The sequence below is a fragment of the Zosterops lateralis genome (assembly GCF_965231275.1).
Source record: "Zosterops lateralis genome assembly, chromosome: 13".
In the NCBI taxonomy this organism is placed as follows: Eukaryota; Metazoa; Chordata; class Aves; order Passeriformes; family Zosteropidae; genus Zosterops; species Zosterops lateralis.
Genome location: NC_139773.1, coordinates 2,054,447 through 2,069,847, shown reverse-complemented (window position 1 = coordinate 2,069,847; position 15,401 = coordinate 2,054,447). Strand labels below are relative to the sequence as shown.

The 15,401-nt window shown below is 65.5% G+C and overlaps 2 protein-coding genes across 2 annotated transcripts; both read right to left on the bottom strand.

Annotated features, from left to right (window-relative positions):
- Positions 1-1,024: 1,024 nt before the first annotated feature.
- On the bottom strand, positions 1,025-3,437 carry LOC310914594 (immunoglobulin superfamily containing leucine-rich repeat protein-like). Its single transcript, XM_083870854.1, has 2 exons — positions 3,409-3,437; positions 1,025-2,406 (listed from the first exon to the last, which is right to left on the bottom strand). Exon 2 carries the CDS (start codon positions 2,395-2,397, stop codon positions 1,144-1,146), a length of 1,254 nt encoding a protein of 417 aa, XP_083726980.1. The 5' UTR covers positions 2,398-2,406; positions 3,409-3,437; the 3' UTR covers positions 1,025-1,143.
- A 4,600-nt stretch (positions 3,438-8,037) lies between these two features.
- Positions 8,038-10,146, bottom strand: LOC310914593 (immunoglobulin superfamily containing leucine-rich repeat protein 2-like; the record flags this gene model as incomplete). The annotated part of the gene is made up of 1 exon (XM_083870853.1): positions 8,038-10,146. The coding sequence occupies one exon, from the start codon at positions 10,144-10,146 to the stop codon at positions 8,038-8,040; it is 2,109 nt and encodes a 702-aa protein (XP_083726979.1).
- Positions 10,147-15,401: the final 5,255 nt, after the last annotated feature.

The window sequence follows — 15,401 nt, the reverse complement described above, 5'->3', positions numbered from 1 at the left end:
CCAGAAATGAGAAAGATTTGGGGGATTTGAGGGGATGCCACGGGGCAGAGAAAGATCTGGGGAAATTCCAGCATTGGGAAGGACTGGGGGGATCTGAGGGGATTCTCTGGCACTGGGGAGGATTTGGGATAGCTGGGAATGCCAGAAGTGTCCCCTGATCCAGAGGGTTGGGGACAATCTGGAGGAGCCCAGGAGCTGCCGGCTCAGGGGGAATTTTGGGATTTTGGGATGCACAGACCAAGCGAAGCCCATCTGGTTTAGAAAAACAAAGAGGAGTTTATTCAAGGTGTTTATAAAAAGTAATTCTTAATTAAAGGTACTTATAAAAATGGTTTATTTAATAACGGTGTTTATTACAGGTATTTCTTAATTGAAGGCATTAATTGAAGGCATTAATTGAAGGCATTAATTGAAGGCATTTATTGCTGTCCCTACAGGGCGTTACAAGGCCAGGGGGCTGCGGGGCGTGCCCAGGTCCCAGCGGGAATTCCGGGAGCTGTGTCCCAGTCTGGACATTCCCAAACCCCCCAGGCTGGATCAGGAATATTCGTCCCGCCGGGAATGCTCAGGGAGCACTCAGGGAATGTTTATGGCTTAAAGGCAGCTGAGCTTCTCTGCTCTTCCCAATCCTTCCCCCATTCCCACCGGGAGCGCTGCGGGAATCTTTGGCTCGAGCGGGGCAGCCCGGTGGGTCCAGCCCAGACGGGTTATTGGGATCACGGAGAGGGGGGTTGGAACTCCTGTGGAATTCCAGGGGTTTGGAGGAGCTCGGGATGCTCCCAGTGCTCCATCAGGGATAAAACCGGGAATTTCTCCTCTATCCAAGGCCGTGGGCCCATCCCAATCCTGTGTCAGGGCCCCATTCCCAAGGATTTTATCCTCGGACCCCTCCCCGCTGGCGGCTCTGGGCTGGGATTGTCCCCGTTGTCACCTCCCGCGCCCCCCCTGGCTCCGGGCGGGGACAGGAGCGGGATGTGGCCCCTGGGGACCCCGGGACGTGAGGGCAAATCCCGCCTGGCTCCGGGCCGGACCCGCCGCACGCTCCCTGAGCTCCTGCAGGAGCGCGGGGCTCCGGAGCGCTCCCGGATCCCGCCAGCTCAGCAAAGGCACTACGAGAGCAAACGCTAGGGAAAATCGGGGATCTCAGCAGAGCAGCAGCGCCAGCGCCAGCGGCAGAACCCCCAGCGGGAATTCCCGGCCTCCCGCTGCGCTCCTGACCCCCCTGGGCACGTGGTAGACGATGACCAAGTTCTCGCCCAGGCCCGAGGGCTGTGGCTCGCTCCCGCCGGCGCAGGGCGGGCCGGGCTGGCCGGGCTGGCCGGGCTGGCCGGGCTGGCCGGGCTGGGGGTCATCGCGGGGCAGCTGCTCGGCCGGGCCCTCGGAGCCGGCCAGCGCCACGTGCAGCGACACCTCCCGCGAGCCCAGCTCGTTCACCGCCACGCACGTGTACGTGCCCTCGTCCTCCTTGCCGAAGTCGGGGATGGCCATGGTGCCGTTGCGGAAGGCCAGGAAGCGCCGCTGGGGACCGGCCGGGGCCGCGGGCCCGGGGATCTCCAGGCTGCGCCCCGCCGCCGTCTGCACCCTCCAGCGCACCTCCGGCGGGGGGCTGCCCGCCACGCTGCAGTGCAGGCTCAGCGTCAGCCCGTCCGCGGGCCCGGCCCGGGCCAGGCTGGACAGGTAGGTGAGCTGGGCCGAGGGCGGCACGCAGAGCTCGCCGGGGATGGCGGTGACCGCCCGGCCCCGCAGCCGCGCCGGCTCGGCGCACAGCGTGGAGCCCGCGCCCGAGAGCGCGGCCGAGGTGCCGCGGGCCCACTCCCCGAGCCAGAAGAGCCCGCAGGAGCAGTTGAAGGGGTTGTGGAAGAGCTGCAGCTGCGCCAGCGCCGGCAGCCCCTCGAAGGTGCCGCGGGCCAGCGTGGCCAGCGCGTTGTCGTTGAGCCAGAGCGAGCGCAGCTCCCGCAGCCCGGCCAGCGCCCCGCGGGGCACCCGCCACAGGCGGTTGTTGTTCAGCTTGAGGATCTGCAGCGCGCCCAGCCCGCCCAGGTCCTGCCAGGGGAAATCCGCCAGCCGGTTGTGGCTCAGGTCCAGGTTCTTGAGGTGCCGCAGGTGCGCGAAGGTGCCGGGCTCCACGGCCGAGATGTGGTTGTAGCCCAGCCACAGCGACTGCAGCTCGGGCGCCTCGGCCAGCGAGGAGCGGCCCAGGCGGGCCAGGCGGTTGGCGGACAGCGTCAGGATGGTGACATTGGGGGACAGCCCCCGCGGCACGTCCCGCAGCTCCCGGTAGGCGCACTCGGCCAGCAGCCGCCCGTTCTTCTTGGTGGAGCAGGAGCACGGGCCGGGACAGGCCAGGCCCGGGGACAGCAGCGTCACCAGCGCCAGGACACCCAGCAGCGGCCCCATCCTTCCGTCCTGCCGGGAACAGAGAGGGGAATGAGCCCGCCCGGGACCCGGAGCCGCTTTTCCCCCTTTATTTCCCCCCTGCCGAACAGGGGGAGGAGAAAGAATCCCGGCTGGGAAAGGCGGCTTGGGATGTTCCTTAAAATATTCCCTAAATCCCGGCCTGAAGTTCCCCCTGGAGCTCCTCGTTCCCCCTCTGGAAAAGGCCCTTTCCGGGCTGGGCTGGAATGTTGTTTGGGATGAGGAGCAGGAGCCGGGGGGTTCCGGATTCCTCCCGCCACCGCAGCCCTTTCCCAGCCGGCCTCCTCTCAAACCACGGCGCTTTTGGGATTTCCAGCGGGCTCCAAACTCTCGGCCCAACCCCCGGCTCCAGCTTGTCCCATGTCATGGAAAAATCCCGGGCTCCGCTGGAATTCCCGGGAGGGGATTTTTCCCGGCCCAGTCCCGGTTCCCCCCGCAGCCGGGGCCGCTCCAGCCCGTGTCCCAGCGGGTTAATCCCCGCTCCGCCGGCAGCTGGCAGCCAGAGCCCTTTGTCTGAGCCTCGCAGGGCCTGCCCTGCCCTCCCCGGCCCCCGGCCCGGCCGTTCCCAGCCGGAGCCCATGTTTGGGAATGCGGAGGCTGCGGAATAACCTGCGCGCCCCAAGGGGAGGGAGAGAGCCCGGCCTTGGGGTCTGAGGGCCGGGAAAGGCTCTGGGGGTGCCGGGGGGCTCACGGAGGGCCCGGTGACACCTCGGAGTGCCCAGGATGGGACAGAGCCCGTCTCTCAGGGCCAGGGGAGGGGGATCCCGGGATGTTTTCCCTCCTGGAGCTCCCATCCCTGGCTCCTGTCCCATCCCACCGCTTTTCCAGAGTCCCCCCGGGACGGGGCCGGCTCGGCGCATTCCAGAGCCGTGAATAACCGCCCTGCCTCCTTTCCTTCTTTCCTTCCCTCCTTTCCCTGATTTTTTTCCCGTTTTTATCCCGTTTTTCCCGGTCCCAGCCCCGCTCCCGGCCCCGCCGCCCCTGCCCCGTCACCGGCGCTGCGGCCCCGCCGTTCCCGCTGCTCCGAGCTCGGCCCCGCCGCTGCGGGCCCTTCCCGGCCTCCTCCTCCCCTCCTCCTCCTCCTCCCGTCCCCTCCCCGTCCCCCGGGCCCGGGTTTGTTTTCCATGGCACCGACCCGCTCCCGCTGCCCGGCCCTTCCTGCGCCCGCCCCGCGCCCCTAAACCCCCTAAACCCCGTGTCCCCATAGCCCTGACCCCAAATCCCCGTGTGCCCACAGCCCTGACCCCAAATCCCCGTGTGCCCACAGCCCCGACCCCAAACCCCCTAAACTCCCTGTGCCCACAGCCCTGACCCCAAATCCCCTAAACCCCGTGTGCCCACAGCCCCGACCCCAAACCCCCTAAACCCCGTGTGCCCACAGCCCCGACCCCAAACCCCCTAAACTCCCTGTGCCCACAGCCCTGATCCCAAACCCCCTAAACCCCGTGTCCCCATAGCCCTGACCCTAAAATCCCATAAAACCCTGTGTCCCCATAGCCCTGCCCCCAAAACCCCGTGTGCCCATAGCCTTGACCCCAAAACCCCCTAAACCCCGTGTGCCCACAGCCCCTACCCCAAACCCCCGTGCGCCCACAGCCCCGACCCCAAAACCCCCTAAACCCCTGTCCCTCCACTGCCCTGACCCCCAAAATCCCTCAAAATCTCGTGTGCCCATAGCCCTGACCCCAAAATCACTGAAATCCTCATCCCCCACACCCCTGCCCCCTCAAATCCCCCAAAACCCCGTGCCCCCATACCTCTGCCCCTCAATGTCCCCCAAATCCCCCCAAACCCTGTCTCCCCACAACTCTGCCCCATAAAAGCCCCCAAACCCCGTCCCACCCATGCCCCGGCTCCCAAAATCCCCTAAAACCCCGTGTCCCCATACACCTGCCCCCAAAATCCCCTAAAACCCCATCCCTGTCTCACACCTGACCCCCCAAATCCTTCCTCTCCCCTAAACCCCTGTCCCTCCGCTCCTCTGCCCCCAAAATCCCTTCTCGCCCCTAGAACCCCGTGCTCCCCATACCCCAGTCTCCCAAAATCCCCTAAAACCCCATCCCCCACACCTCTGCCCCCCAAATCCCTCCTCGCCCCTAAAACCTCCCCCCCGCCCCCAAATTCGGGGTTTGTCCTCCCCACCCCCTGGGGATTTGTCCCCGGGTTTGGGGTCAGGGTTTGGGGACAGGGGTGACCCCGCAGAGGGCTTGTGGGGCCGGGCGCTGGATCAGGAAATCCCAAACCCCAGGGATGCCATCCGGAGCTGTCTCTGCGGCCAATTCCCGAGGAAAGGTTGGATTCCCCGGGAATGCCGGGAGGGCTCCCGGCTCCCAGCGCAGCCCCAAACTGGTCAGACTGGGATCCACCCGGAGCCCGAGGGAGGAGCGGGAGAGGAGCTGGATCCCGCCGGGAGAGCCGGGATTCCCTCGGGAATGCTCCGCCTGTTCCAGCCCTGCGGATAAAAGCACAGCCCGGCCGGGCAGGAGCCGAGTCCTGGGAATTCCATGGATGAGTTAACCGTTCCCGGATGGATTCTTCCCAGGAAAAACCCGCTCTGGATGCAGAGCTCCATCCTCATCCTCCGGGATGCTTTAACCATTCCCAGGAGGAATTTTTTCCAGGAAAAACCTGCTCTGGACTCAGAGCTCCATCCTCATCTTCATCCTCATCCTCAACCTCACCCTCCGGGCTGCTAGAACCATTCCCGAAGAAATTCTTCCCAGGAAAAACCCCTCTGGACACGGGGGGAGGATGCAGAGCTCCATCCTCATCCTCCGGGATGCTTCAACCATTCCCGGCAGGAATTTTTTCCAGGAAAAACCTGCTGTGGATGCAGAATTCCATCCTCATCTTCATCCTCATCCTCCGGGCTGCTTTAGTCATTCCCAGCAGGATTTTTTTCCAGGGAAGATGCAAATCCCCACCCCCGCTCCCCGTTTTTTTTTATTTTTTGAGTCTCATTGGAGCCCTCCCGGAGAGCAGCAAATCCCGGCCTAATCCCGGCATTGCCGCCAATTCCACGATTCCCTAATTAAGGGCGGCTGGGATGATTGTTCTTTTCCCATTCCCGCCGTGACTCCCGGGCGTGACGCTCAATTACGGGAATATCCACAATTATTATAGGAATATCCACAATTATGATGGAAATATCCACAATTACTATGGGAATATCCACGATTATTATGGCAATATCCAGGCACGGACAGGAGGGCTCGGAACACCTGGAGCAGCCTCGGATTCCCGGGATTTTGGGGGATTTGGGGGGGATTTGGGTTCCCCCCGCTCCGGAGTTTCAAACGGGAATTTTTTTCCCCTGGAGAAAGGAATGTTGGATTGCCGGGGGGGGGGGGTTTGGGGATGAAATCATGGGCAGGACGGGATTCGGGAGGAGAAATCCAGCGGGAATTTTGGGATGAGCGCTGGGAGCGCTTGGGGACCGGCAGCGAGAGGAGTTAAAGGAGAAAAAAGGAAGAAAAACCAAAAGCGTGGGGTCTTTTATAAATACTGAGCAGAGAGGCGGGATTGCAGAAATCCCATCTAAGATGAAAGAAACGCTGGATAAAATGATATAAATTATGAATAAAACTATACAAATTACAGATAAAGGATAACGGAAATGATAGAAATTATCTCTAAAATGATAAAAATCACACCGAAGACGACAGGAAGCCTGCCTGGGGTGACACAAATTCTATAAAAAGGATAGAAACCATAACTGAAATGATAGAAATTACAACTAAAACGACACAAAACGACGCACGAAATGTCAGAAAACACATATCCGAGGGATGTTTCCTTGCTCCAGTGGATTCCGATGCGCACCGGGGGGAAAATGGAATTTCTTTTTTTCCCTCTCGGGGGTGAATTTATAGGGAAGATTTAATGGGTTTGGGCGGTTCCATTTTTCCCCTCGCGCCTGCTTTATGGCCGGGAAAAAATGAGGGGTTTTATATTTTCACGCGGCTGTGGCGGTGCCACCTCCCTGCCGGCTGTCCCCTCCCCGCCCTGGGGACACGATCCCGGGATTTTCCCTTCCAGGCACAGAGGCGGCTCCGCTTTCAATCCCTTTTATTGACTCTGGCACACACAGCAGCGCAGAGGAGCGCCCGCGGCTCTCCCCGGGCCCGGGGCCAGCGGGGACGGGCGGGGGCCACCGGGGCCACCGGGACCACCGGGGCTACCGGGGCTACCGGGGCCACCGGGGCTACCGGGGCCACCGGGACCACCGGGGCTACCGGGGCTACCGGGGCCACCGGGGCTACCGGGGCCACCGGGACCACCGGGGCCACCGGGACCACCGGGGCTACCGGGGCTACCGGGACCACCGGGGCCGCCCGGCTCTGCGGCACACACACTTGGCTACAAGGCTACTCTACCCAAAACACATCGATGGGGGGCCCCCGAGGGGAGGGAGCGGGGACAGGGAACGGGGAGCCCCCGGCACGGCGAGGGGCGCGGAGCTGTCCCGGAGAGCCGCGTGCTGAACGGGGACAGAGACCGGAGCGGCAGAGACCGGAGCACCGGGACCCAGTGGGATCGGCAGTGACAGGGGCCAGAGCACCGGGGACGGGAGGGGCAGCGACCAGAGCACCGGAGACAGGAGGGGCAGGGACCGGGGAGCACCAATATCCATCGGGGGTGGAGAGAACGGCCCGGGAGCGGCGGGGACCGGGAGTGTCGGCACCCAGCGGGGAGCATCTCCCGGGGAGCGAGAAACCCCGGGATCCATCGGGGAGCGGGGAACGCCGGCCAGGAGCGCCGGGGGAAACCGGGAATGTCCGCACCCGCCGGGGAAAACCGGCATGCGCCGGAGCGCGGTGGGGACAGCTCCGGGCTCCATGGGGACAGCTCGGGGCTCCATGGGGACAGCTCCGGGCTGGGTGGGGACAGCTCGGGGCTCCATGGGGACAGCTCCGGGCTGGGTGGGGACAGCTCCGGGCTGGGTGGGGACAGCTCCGGGCTCCATGGGGACAGCTCCGGGCTGGGTGGGGACAGCTCCGGGCTGGGTGGGGACAGCTCCGGGCTCCATGGGGACAGCTCCGGGCTGGGTGGGGACAGCTCGGGGCTCGATGGGGACAGCTCCGGGCTCCATGGGGACAGCTCCGGGCTGGGTGGGGACAGCTCGGGGCTCGGTGGGGACAGCTCGGGGCTCGGCAGGAGAGAACCGGAGAGCAGAGCGGACTCACCGGGCACGGAGGAGCGGCGGGGAACCGCCGGGGACCGAACAGATTCCAGCAAAGAGAATTTTGGGCTATGGGGCTTGTCGCTTTTAGCAGTTTTTTCGGGGTTTGTGGTTTTTTCGTTTTTTTCCTCGGAGGGGAAGGCGAGCCCGCGGCTGGCGGGCGGCGGCGGGGGGCGGGGGGGCGGGAATCGTTGTTGTCGCCGAGCCCGAAATGGAAACGAAATCGTGGGAGGCTCATCCCGGCGTGCCCGGGGGCCCAGGGGCGAGGAGGAGGAGGAGAGGCGGGGACGGCTCCGGTTGTTCCCGGGGGTTTTTCCCCGGGCGGAGCGGGGGGTGGGGAGCGGGGGGCTCGGGGGGCTCAGCGGGGCCGGGGGGGCTCGGGGGGCTCAGCGGGGCCGGGGGGCTCGGGGGGCTCAGCGGGGCCGGGGGGCTCGGGGGGCTCAGCGGGGCCGGGGCCGGTAGTTGCCGTTGATCTCCGGGGAGATGGTGACGGCCTCGGCTCCCAGGGGCAGCTTGTCGCTGTACTCGGAGCGCACCTCGAACTCCTCGGCGCCGCCCTTGGACTGCGACTCGGCCACGGAGCTGGCGGCCACGCTCTCCTCCCGCTCCAGCTCCAGCTCCAGCTCCAGCCCCGCCGCGCCCTCCCCCTCCCTCCCGCGCCGCCACCGCGCTCCTCCTTCATCCCCCTCTTCCTCCTCCTCCTCCTCCTCCTCGGCCTCGCCCGCCTCGCCGGGCCCGAAGTTCTTCTCGGAGTCGAGGTAGGAGGCGCGGGGGTCGAAGTCGTTGGCCATGCGCTTCTCCATCTGGTCGGGGTTCTGCGCCTTCATGATGAGCCGGTAGGGCTTGGCCCGCAGCTTGGCGAGCAGGTGGCACCACGTGGCGCCCAGCAGCGGCAGCGTGGCCAGCAGCAGCAGGAAGATGGCCACCACCACGATGATGATGAGCGAGGGGATCTCCCTCTTGGTGGTGAAGACCACCTGCACGCGGCACTCCTCGGCCCGCGCCGAGCTCAGGCACACCGAGTAGTTGGTGCCGGGGCTCAGGCCCTGGAACCAGTAGGAGTTGACGCCGGCCTCGATGTGCGACCACTGCAGCGGGGCGTGGCCGCGGCGGCCCTGGCGGCACAGGTAGAGCACGCCCAGGCGGCCCCCGCCCGGCTCGGTGGGCGTCAGCTGCACTCGGGCGTCGCGCTCGGCCACGTCCAGGGCGATGACGCCCAGCTCGAAGCTGTGCCGCTTGAAGTCTCCGCTCTGGTTGAAGGCGTGGTTGGAGACGTACTTGGTGCCGCCGGCCGGGGAGCCGCACTTGTCCCCCAGCCCCGGGGGCTCGGCGGGGAGCCCGCCCCGGTCAGCCCCGGGCCCCGCGGCCGAGGAGGGGGGCCGGCTCTGCCGGGTGGGGCCCGGCGCTTTGCCGCTCTCCTCGGGGCTCAGCACGCTGTTCTTGGCCCCCTCGGCGCCGCCCTTCTTGTCGCCCGCCTGCCCCTTCCCGTCGTCCCTGCCGGGCCCCGGCGGGTATTTCTGCGCGCCCGCCACCGCCACGGTGAGCGAGGAGCGGTTGCTGCCCGCCTCGTTGGTGGCCACGCAGGTGTAGGTGCCCTCCTCTCGCTTGCTCAGCCGCGGGATCACCAGGGTGCCGTTCTTGAACGCCACGAACCGCTCGGCCTCCCGCTGCGGCTCCTCCTTGGCCGCGCCCTCGGCGCCGCTCCCGCCCAGCTCCAGGCTCTGCGCGGCCGTGCGGATGTTCCAGCGCACGTCGGGCGGCGGGGAGCCGCTGGCGGAGCAGTGCAGGCTGAGCGCGGAGCCCTCGGGCAGGCCGGCGGGCTCCAGGCCCGGCGCGGAGCTGAGGCGCACGGCGGGCGCGGCGCAGGGCAGCTCGGGCAGCCGGGCCAGGGGCACGCCGCGGAGCCGCTCGGGCAGCGCGCAGGCGATCGAGTCCTTCTCGGGGATGGAGATGAGCGTGCTCTCCATCCAGCGCTTCAGCCAGCGCAGCGCGCACGAGCACTCGAAGGGGTTGTTGTAGATCTGCAGGTGCGACAGCGAGCTCAGCGAGTCGAAGATGCCCTCGGCCAGCGCGGAGAAGCGGTTGTTGTTGATGCGCAGCGAGCGCAGGTCCTTGAGCGTGCGGAAGGCGTCGGGCGGCACGGCCGCCATGCGGTTGTTGTTCATCTTGAGCAGCTGCAGCGCGCTGAGGTCGCGCAGGTCCTGCCAGGGGAACTCCGCGATCTGGTTGTGGCTGATGTCCAGGTTCTTGAGGTGCACCAGCACGGCCAGCGCGCCGGGCTCGATGGCCGCGATCTCGTTGTGCGCCAGCCACAGCGAGCTCACCTGGGTCACCTCGGCGAAGGCGCCGCGGGGCAGCGAGCCGATCTTGTTGGCCGACAGGCTCAGCGTGGTCACGTTGGAGGGCAGCCCCGCGGGCACGGCCCGCAGCTCCTTGTAGGCGCAGTCGGCGAACTGGTGCGCGTACTTGTCCACGCAAGCGCAGGGCTCGGGGCACGCCCGGCCCGAGCCCAGCAGGGCGGCCAGCAGCAGCGCCAGCAGCGGGGCCATGTCCCCCCGGCAGGGCACGGCGCGGGGCTCAGCGCCGGCCGCCCCCGGCCCCGCCCGCCGCGGGGGGGAGGAGGGGCCGCGCCCCATTGTCTGTGCCCGGCTCCCCCCGGCTGCCGCCCGCCGCCGCCCGCTCATCCCCTCCTCGCCCCCTCCGCCGCTTTCCTGCCCCTCCCGGCGGCTCTTCCCACCCTCCTCGCTCTCTTTTTCTCGGCTCTATCAGGTTTTCTTTCCTCCCTTCCCAGCCGGCTCTTCTCACCCTTCTCACTCTTTTTCCTGGCTCGATCAGGTTTTTCCTTCCCTCTCCCCCTCCTCACTCTCTTCTTCTCGTCTCTATCAGTTTTTTCCTTCGCTCTCCCCCAGCCGGCTCTTCCCACCCTCCTCACTCTCTATTTCCCGGCTCGATCAGGTTTTTCCTTCCCCCCTTCCCGGCGGCTCTTCCCACCCTCCTCACTCTCTTTTTCTCGGCTCTATCAGGTTTTTCCTCCCCCCTCTCACCAGCCAGCTCCTCTCACCCTCCTCACCCTCCTTTTCCCGGCTCTGTCAGGCTTTTCCTTCACCACTTCCCCCCGCCCCCCCCAAAAACCCCAATCAATTAACCTCCATTTTCTTTATCCTCCGCTTTAATTCCTCCTTTCCCCAATTATTCCCTTCGCTTTCCTTCCCCCCAGCTCTTCCCCCCGTCTCTCCCGGTCTCTCCCTAGTCCCCCCCCGCCCTGTCCCCGCTCAGTGGCCGCCCTGTCCCCGCCGCTCACCCTGTCTAGGAGCCTCTGGGGCACCCTCCGCTCCTCATCCTCCTCCTGCAGCCGGCCGAGGGGCGGGGGGACCGGGGGGACCCCGCCCGCTGCCCCCGCGGCTGCCGGGGCTGAGCTGCGAGCGGCGGCGGGGCCGTGCGGGCTCTGGGCTGCCGCGGCACAGCGAGAGGCAGCGATTTGCATTTCTGCCAGCCTCTCCCTCCTCCCAGCCCACCGCACGCACACCCACCCACCCACCGCCCGCCCGCCCGCCCGGCGCCGCCCGCGGCCGCTCCCGCGCCGCCGCTACCCCTCAAAAACACAGAAATAACCCCAAAAAAAGCCGCCGGCGCGGCTCAGCCCGCGGCCGCTCTCCGCCGCTTTGCCCGTCCCCGGTTTTCCCCGCTGCCGTCGGGGCGCGGCTGCCCCGTCCCGCCCGTGGGGGCCGGAGGAGCGGGCGGCTGGAGCTTCCCGAGCCGCCGTTCCCGATCCGTGCGGGAATTCCGGGGGCCAGGCCGGCCCGGGCGGGCGCTCGGCGCTCCCTGAACCGGGAGATGGGAGCGGGAGAGCGCTTCTCCCGCAGGGTCCCTCCCGCTGGAAAAGCGGGATAAAGGGAGCGCGGGGGAGGCGGGGGCAGTTCCCCGCCGGGAGCAGGAGCCATCGATTTGGGGAGCGGGATCGATCCCCGGCTCTTCGCAGCCCGCCTCGCCCATTCCCCGGCCCCGGCCCTCCATCCCCGCCCCGCGGCCGCCGGGGGGGCTCGGCGGGGATTCGGGGGGTCCAGCCGCTCCTGCCGGGGTCGCCGACACGGCTCTGTCGCGACAGGCACCGGCCCCGCCCCCAGCCCCGGCTGCCACGCCCGTTCCCCATTGCCCGCTGCCCATCCCCATACCCATTCCCGTTCTCCACTCCCCATTCCCCACATCCCGTGGATGGATGGATGGAGGGATGGATGGATGGAGGGATGGATGGATGGATGGATGGATGGATGGATGGATGGATGGAGGGATGGATGGATGGAGGGGTGGATGGATGGATGGATGGATGGATGGATGGAGGGATGGATGGATGGAGGGATGGATGGATGGAGGGATGGATGGATGGAGGGATGGATGGATGGAGGGATGGATGGATGGATGGATGGATGGATGGATGGATGGATGGAGGGATGGAGGGATGGATGGAGGGATGGATGGATGGATGGATGGATGGAGGGAGGGATGGATGGATGGATGGAGGGAGGGATGGATGTATCCATGGATGGAGGGATGGATGTATCCATGGATCCACAGAGGGCACAGATTCACTTCCATCCCTACACCGGATTTATCCCATTATTTTCCCAGCCCATTTCCCCCGTCTCCCACTCCCATCCCTTTTCCCAGTGTTTGTTTAGGAATTGATTGATGGGGCTGTGAATTATTGATCACATCCCATCAGGATCATCAATATCATTCCAGCAGAGCCCTAAAAACACCCGGAGAGGCTCCTGCTCCTCACAGAAACAGGATTTTCCTGGCATGGAGGGGAAATTCGGGTCAGTGGGATTTTTGTGGAATTTTTAGTCCCCTTTTCCCAGGGTTTGGGGGTTTTGGGAGCTGTTCTGCCCCCCTGGAAGTGCCAGCCCTGTTTTATGGGATGGATGAGCTTTGGGGCAGGGAAAAGCTGATCCCGATCCCACAGCCCAGTGAGTCTGGGAATAACGTCCTGGATCCTTTGGGATCTCTCCTCTCCTCTCCTCTCCTCTCCTCTCCTCTCCTCTCCTCTCCTCTCCTCTCCTCTCCTCTCCTCTCCTCTCCTCTCCTCTCCTCTCCTCTCCTCTCCTCTCCTCTCCTCTCCTCTCCTCTCCTCTCCTCTCCTCTCCTCTCCTCTCCTCTCCTCTCCTCTCCTCTCCTCTCCTCTCCTCTCCTCTCCTCTCCTCTCCTCTCCTCTCCTCTCCTCTCCTCTCCTCTCCTCTCCTCTCCCCAGGCTCAGCAGTGCCACCACCCTTGGAGTGACCAAAGGACCTTTCAGGGGGACAGGCAGGGGGTCCAGGGGTGACAAATATCGGTGTGACACTCCCAGTGTGACAAATGTCAGTGTCACCGTGTCACTATGTCAGTGTAACACGTGGGAGTGTCACTGTGTCAGTGTCCCCAGTGTCAGTGTCACCTTGTGAGGGTCACAGCATCAGTGTCACCGTGTCAGTGTCCCCAGTGTCACAAGGTTAGTGTCCCCAGTGTCAGTGTCACCGTATCGCTGTCACTGTGCGAGGGTCACAGGGTCACAGGGTCAGTGTCATAGTGTCAGTGTCCCCAGTGTTGCTGTCAGAGTGTCACCAGTGTCAGTGTCCCCAGAATCTGTGTCACCAGTGTGTCACCAGTGTCAATGTCACAGGGTCAGTGTCACCGTGTGAGTGTCACAGGTGTCACCCTGTCAGTGTCACCAGTGTGTCACCAGTGTCAATGTCACAGGGTCAGTGTTACCAGTGTGTCACCAGTGTCAGTATCACAGGCTTGGTACCCCCAGTGTAACCAGTGTCAGTGTCACAGGGTCACACGTCAGTGTCCCCCGTGTCAGTGTCCCAAGGTCACCATGTGAGTGTCACCGTGTGAGTCTCACAGTGTCAGGGTCACCGTGTCACTGTCTCCAGTGTCAGTGTCGCACTGTCCGTGTCCCACTGTCACCAGAGCAGCGCCAGCCCGCGAGCCGTTGTGCGAAGGGGACACCTGGTGGTGGCACTGCCTTGTCACAGCCAGCCCCGCTCGGCGACACCGCCACTGTCACCGGAGGCCACCGCAATGGGACACCCAGTGCCACCACCGTGGGATGGAGGGATGGATAAGAAAATGGAGAGGAAGAGGGATGGTGACAGGGGACAAGCTGGCTGTAGTGATGTATCTGAACAACTCAGGCCATTCCCTGTACCAGCCAAGCCGTTTGTAGATCAGAAGACACCTGCAGTCTTGTCTTTCAAAATTCACAAAAATTCATCAAGGCTACGAGAACAACAACAGGTCTAAAAATAATGAGCAAGAGCCTGGGAAAGTGTCTACAAGGAATGCAAAACTCAAATAGAAGACACACGATGTGGTGATGGACACTTGACCAGTTGGGTGCCCTGAAGGGTGTGTGCCTGTCTGATGGACAAATGACACAGCCGATAAAAAACTCCTACAAGTGTGAACAGCAGTGCTGGGAACTGTAACTGTGGCTTTATGTAAACAATAAATGGCTTCTGTTGGAGTCATATGGATTCGTTTATTTCAGTAGCCCATTCCCCCCGCATCTGGCCACTCTCAGCTCCTCCCTGTTGTGTCTGACCCTCATCCCGAGCCAATCCCGGGATCCGGGGCTCCATCCCAGCCCCGCTCGGGGCTCGGGGCGTTGGCAGCTCCCGCCCGGCGCTCCCGAGGCTGCCGGGCCCCGCTGTCCCCGCACCGCCGGCCTGGGGGCGAGAACGGCCCCGCCGGGGACCCGCGACAGCGACACCGGACACAGGACACCGGGCACCGGGCACCGCGGTGAGCCCGGCCGGGCTGCGGGACAGGCTGGGGCGTGCCGGGCACGGCGGGCTGTGCTGGCACTGCCACCTGGGCGGGTGACAGGGCTGTCCCTGCGGCCACCCCGGACCGGTGACAGGGCTGTCCCTGCGGCCACCCCGGACCGGTGACAGGGACACGCCGTGTTCCCCCCTGTGGCGGAGCCGAGGGCGCTGCAGGAGGAGCTGACCCGGGCACGGCCGCGGGCACCGGCCGGGACAGGCCCGGGGGCTCCGGGAAAAGCTCCGAGGGCTCTCCCCGGCGAGGCCGCCCTGGTGATCCCCGGAGGCTCCGGGCCCTGCTCGCGATTCCCGGGGGATTTTCCCGGAGAAAAACGACCCCGAGAAGGAGCCGGTGCTGCAGCGGGAGGGGACACCGAGGGGGGGCCGGACACGGGGCCGGGGCAGCAGGACACGGAGGGGACACCGAGGGAGGCCCGGACACGGGGCCGGGGCAGCAGGAGGGGCCAGCGCAGGCTCGGGGTGACAAGGGCGGCTTTGGGGACACCGGGAGTCCCTGGGGCCCGTCCTGCCCCGGCCCGGTGGGGACACAGGGCCCTGGCACCGCTGGGGACAGGGAGACACAGCGGTGGGCTCTCCCGGGGACATGGGGACACAGCGGTGCGTCTCTCGGGGACACGGGGACACAGCGGTGGGCTCTCTCGGGGACACGGGGACACAGCGGTACGTCTCTCGGGGACACGGGGACACAGCGGTGCGTCTCCCGGGGACATGGGGACACAGCGGTGGGCTCTCCCGGGGACACGGGGACACAGCGGTGGGCTCTCCCGGGGACATGGGGACACAGCGGTGCGTCTCCCGGGGACACGGGGACACAGCGGTGGGCTCTCCCGGGGACACGGGGACACAGCGGTGCGTCTCCCGGGGACACGGGGACACAGCGGTGGGCTCTGCCCGGGGACACGGGGACACAGCGGTGGGCTCTCCCGGGGACCGAGGCCACGGAGCGGCGGCTGCGGGAGGGGCCGGGGGGGAGCCCGGGG